We start from the raw sequence: 15,112 nt of genomic DNA, 5'->3' as shown, positions 1-15,112 counted from the left end.
TGGCCACTCATGGCGCCGCCAAGTGCCCCGGGAGAACCTTGCATAGGGGACATTTCGATTTCGACACCAAAGCATATCATGCGACGGCTCATTCTTCATGTCTTGTCGTAAATAGGGCAACTGTAGACTCAAAACGGATAGTTGACTACAGTGACTACTTCCGGGACCACCGGATGTCCCCGAGGGAACCTGTAATTAGGGACAATTGAAATTGAACTCCAATACATATCGTGCGACGGTTCATTTTTCATGTCTCGTGCTAAATAGGGCTAATGTAGACCTAAAATTGATAATTGACTACAGTGGCCACTTTTGGGACCACCGGAATTTCCCGGAGGAACCTGTCATTGGGGACATTTCTGTTCAGTAAAAGCATACCCACACTCCTTAGCACGATGCGGCTAAATGCCCGGGTACACTAACCGTACTGCTACGAAGCCCACAATTTAGCATCCACAAGCGTTATTTTTATTGTTTTTGAGAGTGAATTTAATGTTCGATTACTGTAGTATATTTTGCTATAGCTTCGTTATCTAGAACAATTTTAGTCATATTTTGTAATAAAGCGAAGGAGTTTAACGGTTTTGTCCGCTCAAAGTTAAGAACAGTTTCTGAAACAGATATTTTTTTTTGTTTTGTTAAAACAGATTTTCCTAAATCTAAATTTTCTACAATGTGGCAAAAAATCATCCTTGTTTTCTAAAAGAGTTATTTATGCAACAAGTTGCAAAATGTAGATTTTTTTTCGAATAATATCCAATTGGGTTAATACACCGAGTTTTGAAAAAATAAATTTTGCTTAAAGCAAAAAACTTCGATTTTTTTTTTAAATTTTTAGGCCCACACAGTCAAAATATGTTACAAACAGTAGCATGTAACAAAATTACATCCATTACTTTCACTACACTATTCCATTAGGTTTTAAAAATACAGGTTTTTAATTTTGTTTATCTAATATAAATATAATTTACACGTCTTTATATTTACGTTAGGTGTTAATTTCACACATTTTTTCTTTGCACTTTTTACCCCCACCCTGAAAAGCTCTGTATCGAGCCCCGTAGTAGTGCACTTTTCTACGATTACAATAATTACAATCACTATTACATTGATGTGTGTACTACTACATTACATTGGTGTGTGAAAGTGATAAATACTATAAAAAAACTAAATATATCTTGAGATACCCAGTGAAACTTTGTTCCTTATAAAGGATCCCAAAGCGATAGATTACCAAAGGTTACCAATTTTCCGACATTTGACTTGGTAGGAAACGGAAAATTAAACTGTAATTTCCCGCGAATCCCTGATAGTTCACGAACTGTGAATGTAAAGCAAATTTGATGCATATGTTTTCTCCGTATTTCATGTATAAAATAATATAAAAATAAAATCGGGCCATCTATGTATTATATTTTTTACTCGTAACTTTGTATGGTTATTTATCTTCTTTATATATATTCTATTTCTTATATTTCTCCAAAAAAGCTCGCTTTGTTTCGTTTGAGATTGAAGCCTCTTGTTCAAAACGAAGCAAAAATGTATGTAGAATCAATCAAAAGTCCATGAAATAAAGTTAAGAGTGAATCTTATTCTTCACAAATCGTATAAAGTTAAGGTCATATTTACCAAAATTGAATCGAATTATTGAAGTATGTACTTGAATAAGAACCAAATTGTGACTGTTACAGACCCTTATAAGCACACTAATGTTATGAAATAGATCTCTCGAACGATTTGTATTGCATGTAATATTTCTTTGAAAGACATATCGGCGAAAAGATATGCATTTTATTGTTAAATAAATAAATATTGAGGTCGAATTACATTGAATACCTATTTTTCTGGGATGTAGTTATAAGAAAATGAGGAATAAAAGTCGCAAAAACATAAAATAAAGTAAGCTCGTTTTTCAAATCTGAATATGTCATTCGAGTTCTTTTGTTTTCTATTTCGTAAAAAATAATTTTAAAATGATAAAATCATTGCATTATGTAGGGTGTCTTATATATTACTTTTTTGTCATTATTAACGAGATTTTTAGCCCTTGGCTAGTTCATTTCGAAATTAACGGCTTAACTTACCTTTTGAAGGAAGTTGAAACTATAGCTTTTTTTTGTTATAAGTGACTATCTCGGGGGATTCAATCCCAAGTCCTAAGAGTGAGAGGCGTGTGTTCTAACCACTACACCAAGTCCGTCCCTTTAACATCATAATATTTTTTCAAACAAATAAATATTTATATTCTTCCTTGGGAATGTTTGATAAAATAACCTTTTAAATAAACATTTTTTATTTTAGAAACTCAATTCTCATCTAGCCAGCATAGACCCTACTTTTGTGTTTTGTTGGAACTTAACTAGTAGTGAAAGTTTTTATCAAAATCCTTCGATGTAGTGAGTTCAAGTTAACTGTATCAAAGATGTTCTACAAGAATTTTTGTTTAATTTGTTCAATATCAAAGATGTTCTACAAGAATATTTGTTTGATTTGTAAATTTCGTAATTCTTGTTATTCAGTTAAGCAAAACATACGTAGAAGTAAAGAGTATTAGTATGATACTTCATGTCAGGACTATTTGGAGTTGGAGGCAATAGCATATGAAGCTTTATATTCAAATACCGTAAAACAGGGTAACTTTGATAATGCGGGTAACTTTGATAGTGCGAGACTCACAACATAATAAACGAAATAACGAAGTTTCTGTTAAGGGGCTGTCCATTAATTATGTAAGGGTTTATGGGGGGAGGGGGGGTTTGAGATTTCTTACGCGCCTTACAATTTATTTTTGATTTTCGTACAAAAAATCTTACCATGGGGGGAGGGGGGGTTTCAAAAACTCCAAAAATTGTCTTACGTAATTAATGGATCGCCCCTAATCAGTTAAGCAAAACAAATGCAAAAGTAAAGAGTATTAGTATGACACTTCATGTCAAAGCTATTTTCATTGGAATCAAGTGCATTTGAGGCTTTTTATACGAATAATAAAAATTGACACAATTTTATCATTTTCGAAACGCTTACAAACAATCTGTTCTACGATCACTATTTGATGTAGTTTTGAATAGTTGGCCACTTATCTTTGACAGCCTAGTTATCATAGAACTTAAATACGGTCTCAAATCTCTTAGCGAATAGCATTTTCACAAACTGGGATCATTTTTGTAATCTAAGTCAGAAATTTCCATATAACGTTAAACGCCTAGAGGTATGCAATGCCCTACAAATGTTCGTTATTCATTCAATTTTGTTCGATTCATACTCCATTATCAAAGTTACCCCAAAACAGAAAACCAACTTTCGATTATATGAAAAATTATATATCCATTCATAATAAATCTTTTGGAAATGTATCGACTGCAATCGATAGCTAGGATGCCAGTACTTGTTTTAAAAATATAAATTATTATTCTTTGAAACAGCATGCACAAATATTCAAGTTTTCTTCGAAAAAAACTATCAAAGTTACCCCGTTTTACGGTATTAAAAATTGATGAGATTTTAGCATTTTTGAAACCCTTACAAACAATCTGTTCTACGATCATTATTTGATAAAATTTTAAAACGTCCGTCGCTTATCCCTGACAGCCCAGTAGGGCCATTTTTGTAATCGAAGTCAGAAATTTCCATATAATTTTAAACGCCTAGAGGTATACAATGCATTCAGTAATTCATTCGGTTTTGTTCGAAATATACTTATTTATATTCTAAAGGGGCTGTCCATTAACCACGTGGTATTTTTTTTGGGATTACTGGCCCCCCTTACCCTCACGCGGTTATTTGTCCTCACAAAAATTTTAAAAATTTGTATGGGCCGTAGTCATTGGCCAGACTCTCTTCCCCACAAGTATGAATACGTGGTTTATAGACGACCCCAGAAACGTTTTATTTGTGTTGAATTCAATGTCTCAACGTGATTATCAATCGACATCTTTTAACAAATTTTATTGTATACCAGTTTATACAGACTTATAATGGTGTTTGTCATGTGTGTTTGAAGCAGCGAATTCATCTGTAAATTCTGTTATTTTATGAATAAAATCTAATCCACGTTCTCTATCAAGATTTTCCAATCAAATTTCAACTGCAATTGTGCCAAATAGTAGCATACCCACTATCAAAGTTACCCCAAAACCAAATAAGACTTTCAGTCATATGAAAAATTATAAGTCCATTCAAAATTAATCGTCATGCAATCTTTCAACTGAAATCGATAACTGAGATACCAGTACTTGTTTTAAAAATATAAAATAAGAATCTTCATAACAGAATGCAGAAATATTCAGATTTTCTTCTAAAAACTATCAAAGTTACCCCGGTAACTTAAGATATAATTTCACTTAAAATAAGTGAATGTCTGACAATTTATCCAGTAGCGCAACCAGGATTTGGATTTGTGAACTTGAAGATGATGAGTTTTTGGGAAAGTAGGGTGCAGAGCTACTTGGGCACTTCCTTGATTCACTTTAGCATGGGGGGTTTTTCTCGACCGAATTGTCCAAAACTTTACTATAAGAAGTACAGCAATGTGACGCATACTGTGGCCAAATATGACCTCAGTAGCTTTCAAAAAACCCAATGCCGAAGTGAATCTAAAGTGCCAAGAATAGGATCCGGCTCCCTAAAACTAGTGCGAAAAACTTCGAACAGAAAAATTTAAAAATATTTCTAGATTAACATTAAAGACAAACAAAACGTAACACCATATGCCAAATTAAGCTTTTCTCGTCCACTCTAAGCATCCATTTTTTTATGAATTCCAAAGAATATTTCGATCTCTAAAAGTATTATCTTAAATGCTATTTTTATATATGAATGGCTTAACGGGATTACACTATTCTGAAATCGTTTAAATCTTCATTTTACGTAGTTTGTTCGACAGCTCATCTAAGCTACATTTGTATGCACGCACATACATTAGCATGATAGCGTTCAAACCCTCTTCGTCTGTTCTGTTCCTTACATACGTTTACAACTTTTTCAACGAACAGAATGATCTTTCAGCCCAAGTTGCAGTAAGAAGCATTGCGACTATCATTAGCAGTTTGTCGAAGGAAAATCAGCATTGCAGACATTGAAGCATTTTTAGATAGTAGACGAAAGTTTGTGATTTTCCAGCTTAGCAACGGAACCACGATCTCCCTTAACCTTTCCTAAGATTTATTTTTTATTTATTATCATTAAAAACTAAAGAATTGCTTCTACGGGAATTCACGTGCTCTAACAAGGTCATAAAATTTGGCTAAATGCTGAGCAAACTGACATATTTTTTTAAAATATCGAATTTTGCATTTATCATCTTTTCAAACGGTCTGGATATGCATACTAACTAATTACTGAGGTGTCCGATTTGAACGGTCTTCGGCAAAGTTGTAGCTGATGAATGTAACTCACAGTATCAATGTGGCTCTAATCCCAAAGAGCACATGGGCAAACAATATGACCGGTTGAATTAATTGCTTGCTTTTTCCATAGTAATTTCCATATAAACTTTAAAGGGCTTGTGCAGTCTCAGTTTTCATCCGAATGAGCTCAAATTTTGGGAGGACACTCAGAATTTGATTTAGAATCGAACGAGCGGTGTGGAGCAAAAACGATTTTTAAACCACTCTAGCATATATATTTGCATGTTTGTTTGACAGACTTCTTTCCAAAAACTTGTAGCTTATTTTTCAAAAAAGCGAGGAAATGAAGTTTGTAAAACACCTTGAAGGTCTTCAAATTAGAAAGCCACATCTCAGAACAACATAATTGTTGGAACAACTTACTGCTACGGAATTTATGTTTATTTTGTTGAATTTCAAAAATATATTTGATAATTCTTATAAACATTTTCTGCTTCAAAACCCGCCTTGGTTGCGCCACTGCATTTATCGTATCGACAATTATGAATCTATTTTTTTTTTCAGATTTTAGTTATACGTACTTTATGACCTAGAACAATTTTCGTACAACAAAGTCGCACGCGATTTGTGCAAAACTGATAAGAGGAGCTTCTAGAAATGTAACATTATCAACAAACAGGTAAAAAAAACCTCAAAATAAAAACTATGCTCTTGATAAGGTAATAGTGGTGTTTGCTAACCTCTCCAAGGATTAATGAAATCTTCTTAATGACTGATATCAGCATTACCTTGTTATCCATTGTTTTCCTTAAATAACACCTATATATAGATGAAAACTGAATTTAGTACTATACCATTTAATTCCGCTAGAGTTGTGAAACTCTAGCGGAATCATATGGTATACAGGTATGTTCCGTTTTTATCACGTTCCGATTTTGTCACGCTCCGATTTTGTCACGTTCCGATTTCTTCAACAAATTATTCCGTTTTTATCAACACAAAACAAAAAGTTTTATTTTTATTTTTTTAAATGCTTGAAATATAAACTAAAAACTTATTTTGAACCTATTTGAATGGATTTTAATAGCTTCAGGGTTGAATTTTCGACATTATGTTAGTGTTGATTACCTAAGATACATGGTAGGTGTCAAGTCATTTACGATTTAATAAGGTTTGACTCCTTCCTATTCGCTAATCAATAAGGTTTTCAAACTTAGCATGGGCTGTTGGAAAAGCTTGACGCATACTTCAACAGTCGAGAGTTGCACTGGCCACGTCCTAACAACCAGGCTTGACAGAAATAATCTGCGATACAAAAATAAGGCGATTTTGATGTTTTAATACAGATCTTGATGATACAACACAGATCCTCAAACGATTCGAGTGAGAGTACAAAAAAATATTAGGTTTTGTTTGGGTATTCTTTCTCTCTTGTTGCTATGCTTACATTTACTAACACTTTAAAAGATCTCTTGAGTGTCCCGGCCCGAACAAAACAGTCATCGCGGAGTTGTGCTGGCACTCTTTTTTATGGAATTTTGCTCTGTTCTGCATTTTCCTCGCTCATCTTTCGTTGTCTCTCTGCTTAGTAATTTTTCGCTCCCTCGCAAAGAGGTAAAAGCAGCGCGCTGTTCTAGAGTATGTCACCGAACTATGTTGATGTTAAGGAGCCTGCTAGCAACAAGGAATCTGTGATTAGTTCTCTGATTTCTTATATAACATGGGAGCACAGAATTTTCTATGTGAATGAGATAAACATATATCAATGAGAATGTTCAGTTCTTTGTTATAAGAGATGTACCTAAAAATGAACTCAAGAATGTTTAGCAATGATAAGGGACATGATCGAGTTCATTTTGCTTTTTAAAAGACCTGCGACCCCGTCATATTTTATACATTATCTTTTTTTATTTCAAACTCGATAACATCATAGACTTAACAAGTCATTTGCAATATCGCAATTGTCATAACATTGCACAGATTATAGCAACAGCCATTGATTAGGTGACAATTTGAGAAATTTTTGACACTGGATTCCACGTCATGCAGGTTCCTATGTCAAATTTGTTGGGATCTTGATCTTCGAACAGACGCGCACCTCTTCTTCACGTGGAGACCAAAAGTTTAATTAAGAGCTTATACCAACTGCCATACGATTAGTCATAAAACTCAACAAAAGAGATTCTAACCAAAAAGTTCTAATTTGGTTATGCTTGTTCTGGAGTTTGTACACTTTTATGTTTTTGATAAACCTATTCAATATTGTTTTACTAAACAAAACAGTAGAACTTTAGTATAGTTTAGTGCTAGCCTATTCGTTATCGAACACAGAGCTAAAAGGTGAAGGTGGCGCTGTTCTAGAATGGCGATTAGTGCATCCCACTTGAAGCTGGTAGTGATAATTTTAGAAAAAAATCACCATAATCATTTAAAAGAATAGATTTTGAAAATTCAAAGCACAGGAAACCGTAAATATTCACTTCACCTTGTAAAACATTTGCAACATCGCCAATCGGGTGGCATAAGAACAATAAGCTGTAAAAAAGGCTCTTCCTCAGTTGGGATGTAATACCATAAAGATGAAGAAGAACCAGAAGTTTGAGGATGAAGAGTAGAGAAAGAAGCTGTTTTTTGTTAAATTTATCTTGAAAAAAAAGCAATGATCAGCTTGACCCACTTCCTTGTAGTTATTTTTACAAATAATACCTACCTCATTATGCAAAGCACATTTATGTGATTTATCGTTATAATTTTCCATATCTCATATGTTGAAATTGTAACCAAGAAAACTTGAACTATTAATGATTTATCGATTATTGATTGATTGGAGTCTGCAATCCACCATATTTACAAATATTTTTTTGTCAGTATACTGGCCCACATATCTAGTTTCTAGAAATGGCCGAAGGAACTCGGGAACACTCCTGTAGCCGGAGTTATTGTGGTGGGTCACTGGGTCAAGTCGGGTAGGAAAATGCGATTTTTTGGGATATTACAAGTTATCTTTATTTATTTTCAATGGCATTATTTTATTTTGCATAAATCATTAAGATCTGACATTCAACATTATAAATGAATAGTTTTGCACCATTTAGAGTGTACCAGATGCGGCCACTCGGGCTGAATGTCCTGAAGTACCGCCTCTAGATTTGTTAAGTGTTAAACCGTTTCAAATCTCTAAAAGTGTAGATCGAACATAAATGTTCACTAAAATGCGTTCCCATAAGCTTGACACAGTTGTTAAGATTCAAATTGTGCACTTTATCATAGGCATCCTGGGGACCCGAATATGGTCATTTGTAGGATCAATCAAATGCAGTTGGCATAATTTTTCAATTTAATCGATTATCAGAAGGTTTACGCTGATGCGTTTTTCTTAAAACTCCTTGATATAGTAGCCACACTTTAGCAGATTCTGTAAATTATCTGTGACTTGAAATTTGCCTACCTCCAGGGGCACAGAAGCACAAAACCCTTGTCACCCGACCTGACCCAGTGATCCACCACAATAACTCCGGCCATAGGAACATTCCCGAGATTCTTTTACCACTTTTAGAAACTAGATATGTGTACGAGCATACTGACAAAAAATAATTGAAATCCGTTAAATATTCGCTGAGCGGTGAGAGTTTTAGTATTTTTTCTTTCACTCAGGCCTATACGGGTTAAGGTCCTGAATTCCAAGATGATTTGGGTGACTTCCAATAGCCCATTTCTTGTCAAAATTTGTGGACACGTCTGTTATGGCTAAGTGAGTGCTGTAAGCCAACAAACGTAGACATTAATCGCTAAAAAATAACTTATGAACCTGTGTTGATTATGGCAAAATTCCAGAATATTCTGGAGGCCTTAGTCTTACTTTAGGTTAATTATAAATTTTAAAAATATCCTGAGTCCTCGTAACTTATTACAAATAACGTAAATACATATTTTGTATGAAAACATTTCGTTTCCAAATGATAAGTGAGTTCTAAAAAGAATTTAATGTAATTTTTAACCCTACCTGACCCAGAGATGTTCTGGAATAACTTTGTTCACAACACTCCGGAGCTATTCCTTCCTATCACTTATGAAACTACAGCTAATAGTGAAGAAATCCTCAAAATTTCATTGAAAAATATGGAGTTATACTCAAATACGAGCAATCTGAATTTTATATGCCATCTCCGTAGCCTACGGGTTAATACTAATCACAGCACCTAAATATCAATACTGTGCATTTATATGATGAAATTGTGTATTATCCTTGCAAAACTGTAATTTTATTTTAAAATTCGTAAAACATTTTGTCTAAGAAAATTATTCCGTTTTTGTCACGGTTCCGTTTTTGTCAACTGAAAATTGCCAATCGTGTTGATAAAAACGGAACATACCTGTAGTACTAAACTCGGGTTTTCATTTATTTCTAACAAATGATACACGAAATTCCAAAACTGTGTTGCCTAGTGCTTTATTCGGTGTTCTTCCCACTTTGCGAATCACCCGGTGAGGAAACATGGATTCGCGATTTTATTCTCGAGCCAAAGAGAGAGCGAGCGTTTTCGAGTGTTCATTCCATTCATGATTTTTCCTCCATCCAACCTGGTCGCGGATTGTTCGCAAACAAATGGTGAGAGAAAATGAATGCACGCTTGCGGCTCTGCACTGCGAGAACGAGGAGAGCGTGTGCCGAAGCTTGAATGAAAAGCACAACAACCCACCGTGTGCTGGTGCGCTCTTGTGCTGCTCTGCTGGGTGGTTGACTGTCGAACCAGACAAAACCGACGTCGTCGTAAGGACTGTATTCGAAAGAAATGCAACGCATTCCATTGTGTATAACTTTTTATTGATTAAGTAAGAACTGATCAAAATTTTGGGTGAAATTAGTTTAGAATGTAATGCTTATGATACTTTATGATACTGGTGGACACAATAGATACACTACCCACCATAAGTATGGAATCGTTTCAATACTGAATATTGCAGCACTTTTAAGTTTAGAATCACCCAAAATCCAGTGATAAAAGTTTTTTCAACAAAAATGAAAAATCGCAGGGCTTAAAGGCGTATTTTTTAAGATGAGCTCAAAAATACAGTGATCTAGCACTTCGGAATTATGAGATAATATTCATTTTAGGTGATGCTAAACATTTCAAGGTGCTGCAATATGCATTATGAGTGTTGCAATACGCGATTCCATACTTATGGTGGGTAGTGTATAAAAAAGTATCGAAAGTCTCATGGTTTGACCAAAAAGTATTGAACCATGTAAATCAAACGTATTTTGTTCAGAGCTTTTTTCAAACCCTGAGATCAAATAATAACCGCAAGTAGCAGCTAGTTGAATGGATCATTGAAGATAGTTTTTGCAAGTGATCTCCGCATCACAACAAAGGCGTCACTGTATATGGGATTTAACATTGTGACAGCATTGCTGTTCTGTCAAACACACAAGGCTACGGTGGCGCTATCTATGCTTTTCATAGCGGCCGTTTTGGTTATTTTAATGATCCATTCGTAACCTAATGGGGAGTTTTTGTGCTTCTGCTTCGAAAGCTTTGCCTTTTACTGCATTTTTACTGTAGATAAGTGATCTGTACGTACAAGGAAGGATTGTTATTATTTTTGTCATTTGTAGAATTTTGTCCCGCTTTGGAGCGAAATATACCTAGTCACTTTAGTGTTTATTTATTCCGTGTGAGTTTCAGAAATGTCCGATTGAAAATAAATATTCGATGTGTATTTTTGCCGGTGGTTTTTTTTTTCGAGTACAGTCCTCATATGTACCGTAGAGTCGTGAGCCCGTGTGATGCAAAGTGGAGGGTTCGCTCGCCAGTTCAGAATTTTCATTCCTCAGTTCATTTCGGGCATTTGTTATGGTTGGTTGTATCGTTCGAGAGCAGCGCGCATGTGAGCTCACTTCTACTCGGGATAAGGAACCGTGCTAAGAGTCAAGTCAGTGATAATCTACATTGAGTGAGCAGTGGTTGAATAACGAAAGGATTGAGTTTTCCGCTGTGTGAGGAAATAGATTTTCCTCCCCCATTCGCACAACACAAACAGTGAGCGGTGAGGTCAAGAAGAAAGAGTATTGCGAGATAGAAGCGGAGAACTTTGACCAAGGAGGCTTTGGTTGGCCCGGTTCAAAGATCGCGATATAGACGAGGTGATTGAGCTGTTGTGCATGGAGAAGCTTACTGTGATCACTTCGTAGCTACAAAACGTATGGATACAGAGATCTGAGGGCGGGTGATGCGGCTACTTCTAGCGGCCATTTATTGTACGCTTATTTTCGCGAATTTCTGACAGCTGCACATTCACTTTGAAGGTATACCAATCTGCGCCCACAAAAAACGATTCGCGAAAGAAGAGCAAAATAGAAGGCGAGAGTGTGATGAGTGCTAAGTTGATGGAAAAGTTAGAGCGCTTAGCGGAGTAGGCTGTGTGCTGTGGGCGCAGTAGGCGGAAAAGCAGAAGGGTGTGTGCTGGAGCCAATAGAATAAAAATAATACCTACATAACATAACGAGTGAGGGAGAAATAAGAAGAGAGTGTGCATCTGTGTGTTGTGGCAAATCGCGCGATAAGAAACGCGTCAAGTGTCTGTCCAGGTTTGTTTACAGTTTTTTGCGCTTTAGCCTTCCCAAAGTGAGAGCACCCGGTCTGTGTATTTTCATTTCGGTGCGAGTGTATTTTCATTCCGAACAGCAGTCAGAACGGGAATCACTGAAGTGAATTAGTGGTTGACGATCTGAGGGTGCAGGGCAGAAAATATTGCAAGCAAAATAGCGCAAAGTGTGTCACCTCACGACGAAATTGGAATCGTGTGACGAATTTAGAACGCGTGTGAAAATAATAACGCAAAACGAAAATATTTCTTATTTTGATAGCACGTTTTTTTTTGTCGGCGTGAGAAACGACCAGACACCGACAGATTGTCATTTTGGTAAATTTATTGCTGACTCGTTTTGTCTCATAATATCATGAGAATTTTGTGAGTAAGATTAAAGTGCTTCGAATAGATCAGTGAAATTGAAGAAACCAAATCTCAGAAAATGCATCTCTCACGTGGATTAGCTTGCAGCCCGAAGATGTCGTTGATGTCGGTCCTGTTTTGCTTGTTGGCCCTTTCGTTCAAATTGGGCGTGGAGTCCAAAAGCGTTGACCAGCAGGAACTGCCCAGCTGTGATCACGTCCATAGTTTCTTCTCGTCGATCAACGTTACAAGCAAGCCGCCATACACAAATCAAGGTGAGTGTGGTTTGATAAACGCCCGTTTTGTTATCGGTGATTATCGTACGTCATAATGGTCAATATTCTCGACTCGAGAAACCTTATCGCTGGAATGATTGAGTGGGTATCGCGCCGGGTGCCCGTTTTGGGTCTATGCGGCGAATGGAAACGTGTGTGTGGCAAAACATATGAGAGCGAGCTCGATATCAAAACAACACGAAGGCCTAGCTTATGTAAATGGGTGACAAATGGAGGGCTATTGAGTGGTTAAAATAGATCTGATAATGATCAATGTTGACTTGACGGTGACTTAAATTGCACAGGATACGATTGTTGAAAAATTTGGTGCTCGTTTGCTCATTGGTCATATTCGGTGTGTGATAAATCGTTCATTATCTTGATAAATGATCGTTTCAGATTTTATAGATTGCTACTAATCTAAATTTTAAACCAAACTATGACAGTTTTATTACTAGTTGTGTTGTTTTTTGTGAGTAAAGCTTCCTATGCTGCTGGTCTATATTTTTTGGAAATTGGAGCACTCTTTTTTGGTTTACTGTGTATTTTAAGAAAAATGAACTACAAATGGCAGAACCTCTTACGAAAAGACAATGTTGTCAAAAACAGAAAAATAGCAGCTCGTGAAAACAGCCAAATTTGTGTTGTTTGTAGTTAACACAATTTCAAGTTTTTTTAAACCATTATGGAGACTTCGAAAGCTATATAACGTTAAGTAGAAAAACTTTGCACTATGTTGGCATTTATTGCTATCAACCAAAAACACCTCACAGAAGAGCCAATTGGAGTGAAAAAGAAGCCAAATTAAGGTCTCTTAACCTACGACAAAAATAGAATCAACTTAAGAAAGAAGAAGAAATGTTTGTGCCCTGGAGCTATTTTAGAAACTCATTTTAAGGTTATATGGAAATCACTTTTGAATCATCCCTAGGCAAATTTTACTTTGTGAAGAGCTTTCAGTATGTAGATCGAAATTCCATTATCCGTTGTGCCTATCCATGATAAAACGTTTTCATTCCACCGAAAAATCGCTAGTGTTAAGAGGTGATGTTTTCTACCAACATGCGACTTAGTTAATAGATTTATATCTTCTCTAATTATTTATAATAACAAAATTTGTCTGTAAATGGTAGTTGAAATAAGCGCATCTGTCGAAAGATAAACAATTAGGGCAGAATTGATAGGCCAATACTCAAATACTACTTTTTCGATTCTCTCGATAATTTGAGTTGTTTTTGAAAATATTAATCGTCAAACAATAATATTCAAAACAGCGTTTTCTTAATGTTTCACCTAGAAATTTCAAAATGAATTATCCACAATAACAATTACCTCATAAACCTTTCCAGTCATTATAGCTAAAATTCTCTCAACATAAATAATTTCTGGGATTCTTTTAAGTACTCCCATGAATTCCACTTATGACACCTCCAGTCAATTCTTCACAAATTCCTTTGAAAATTTTTTTAAAGCATTGCTTTTTGAACTTGTACCCGAATTACAACATGAATTCTTTAGGGGCTTATTTATTTTAATCAGCTAAAGGAAATTACAATAATTCGCAGAAAATACATCCATTTCTTGATAAGATGTCTTGAGTAATTCTTTATGATATTTTTTAAGTTGCACAAATGATTCTTCTGCAGTTCTACTTTGTATATCTCCTAGAATACCTCCAAATGTTCCTTTTCAGAAGATTTTGGCGAGTAATTATTTTGAAGTAGTTCTTATTAGAACAATCTTGAATTTTTCAAAGTATTTTGCATAAAAATCATTTAGGCATTTCTTGAAAAAATCAATCAGGAATACTATCATAGATTTTTGAAGTACCTGCTTAAAAATACCTCCAGTTTTTTTTCGATGTTTTTAGAATTATTTTTTAATCAATATCTTCCAAAAAATTTTGATCAAGTATTTTGAGTTATTTCCCAAAAAATAGCATTGGACGTTCACTGGACATTGGACTGAGTATTTATTCTTGGGTTCCTTGAAGAATCAAACCAGGAATTGTTTCTGGAATTTGTCTAGAATATTTTTAGAAATTATTTCACATTTTTTTAAATTCTTTATGGTAATTGCTCTACAAAGTTTATAGGACTTCAAAAGGAATGTCTTCCAGACTTTTTTTTTCAGATTCTTGAATGATTGTGTCGAAGAATCTCTACAGCAAATCTTGCAGAGGAAGATTCAAAAATGCGTCCATCGTTTGTTTAAGGTTTTAGACCCCAAAATGTATTTTTTTGCTATACATTTTTCACCAAAATTTGAGATTTTTGTTGCAGAAAAAGAGCGAATGAAATGAAAAGCACGTAGGAGATGGGTCAAATAGATATATGATAATTGTTTAGGTTTTTTTTTTTTTTCAATGTAAAATGTATGAATTTCATACAATTATTGTGGCGTGATAAAATCAAACAGTAACTCTTTCAAAAATAGTTACCCCACAGTTATGGGTAGCACACAGATATGGATCAGAGTTGGGATAAAACGGGAATACTTTCACTTGCACACAATTCGTTTACCTCGCAGATAAATTGC

The 15,112-nt window shown here is 35.1% G+C and overlaps 1 protein-coding gene across 1 annotated transcript in view; it reads left to right on the top strand.

Annotated features, from left to right (window-relative positions):
* The first annotated feature begins 11,180 nt into the window (after positions 1–11,180).
* Positions 11,181–15,112, top strand: part of LOC5567811 (division abnormally delayed protein) — a 329,501-nt gene continuing 325,569 nt past the window's right edge. The window contains exons 1-2 of the mRNA XM_021839885.1: positions 11,181–11,279; positions 12,214–12,574. Coding sequence (XP_021695577.1) covers positions 12,379–12,574 — 196 coding nt within the window. The 5' untranslated portion in view covers positions 11,181–11,279; positions 12,214–12,378. The remainder of the gene's footprint in view (positions 11,280–12,213; positions 12,575–15,112) is intronic.

The sequence above is a fragment of the Aedes aegypti genome, chromosome 2 (genome assembly GCF_002204515.2).
Source record: "Aedes aegypti strain LVP_AGWG chromosome 2, AaegL5.0 Primary Assembly, whole genome shotgun sequence".
Lineage (NCBI taxonomy): Eukaryota > Metazoa > Arthropoda > Insecta > Diptera > Culicidae > Aedes > Aedes aegypti.
The sequence above is the reverse complement of the archived record's forward strand: the minus strand, read 5'-3'. Positions and strand labels throughout refer to the sequence as shown.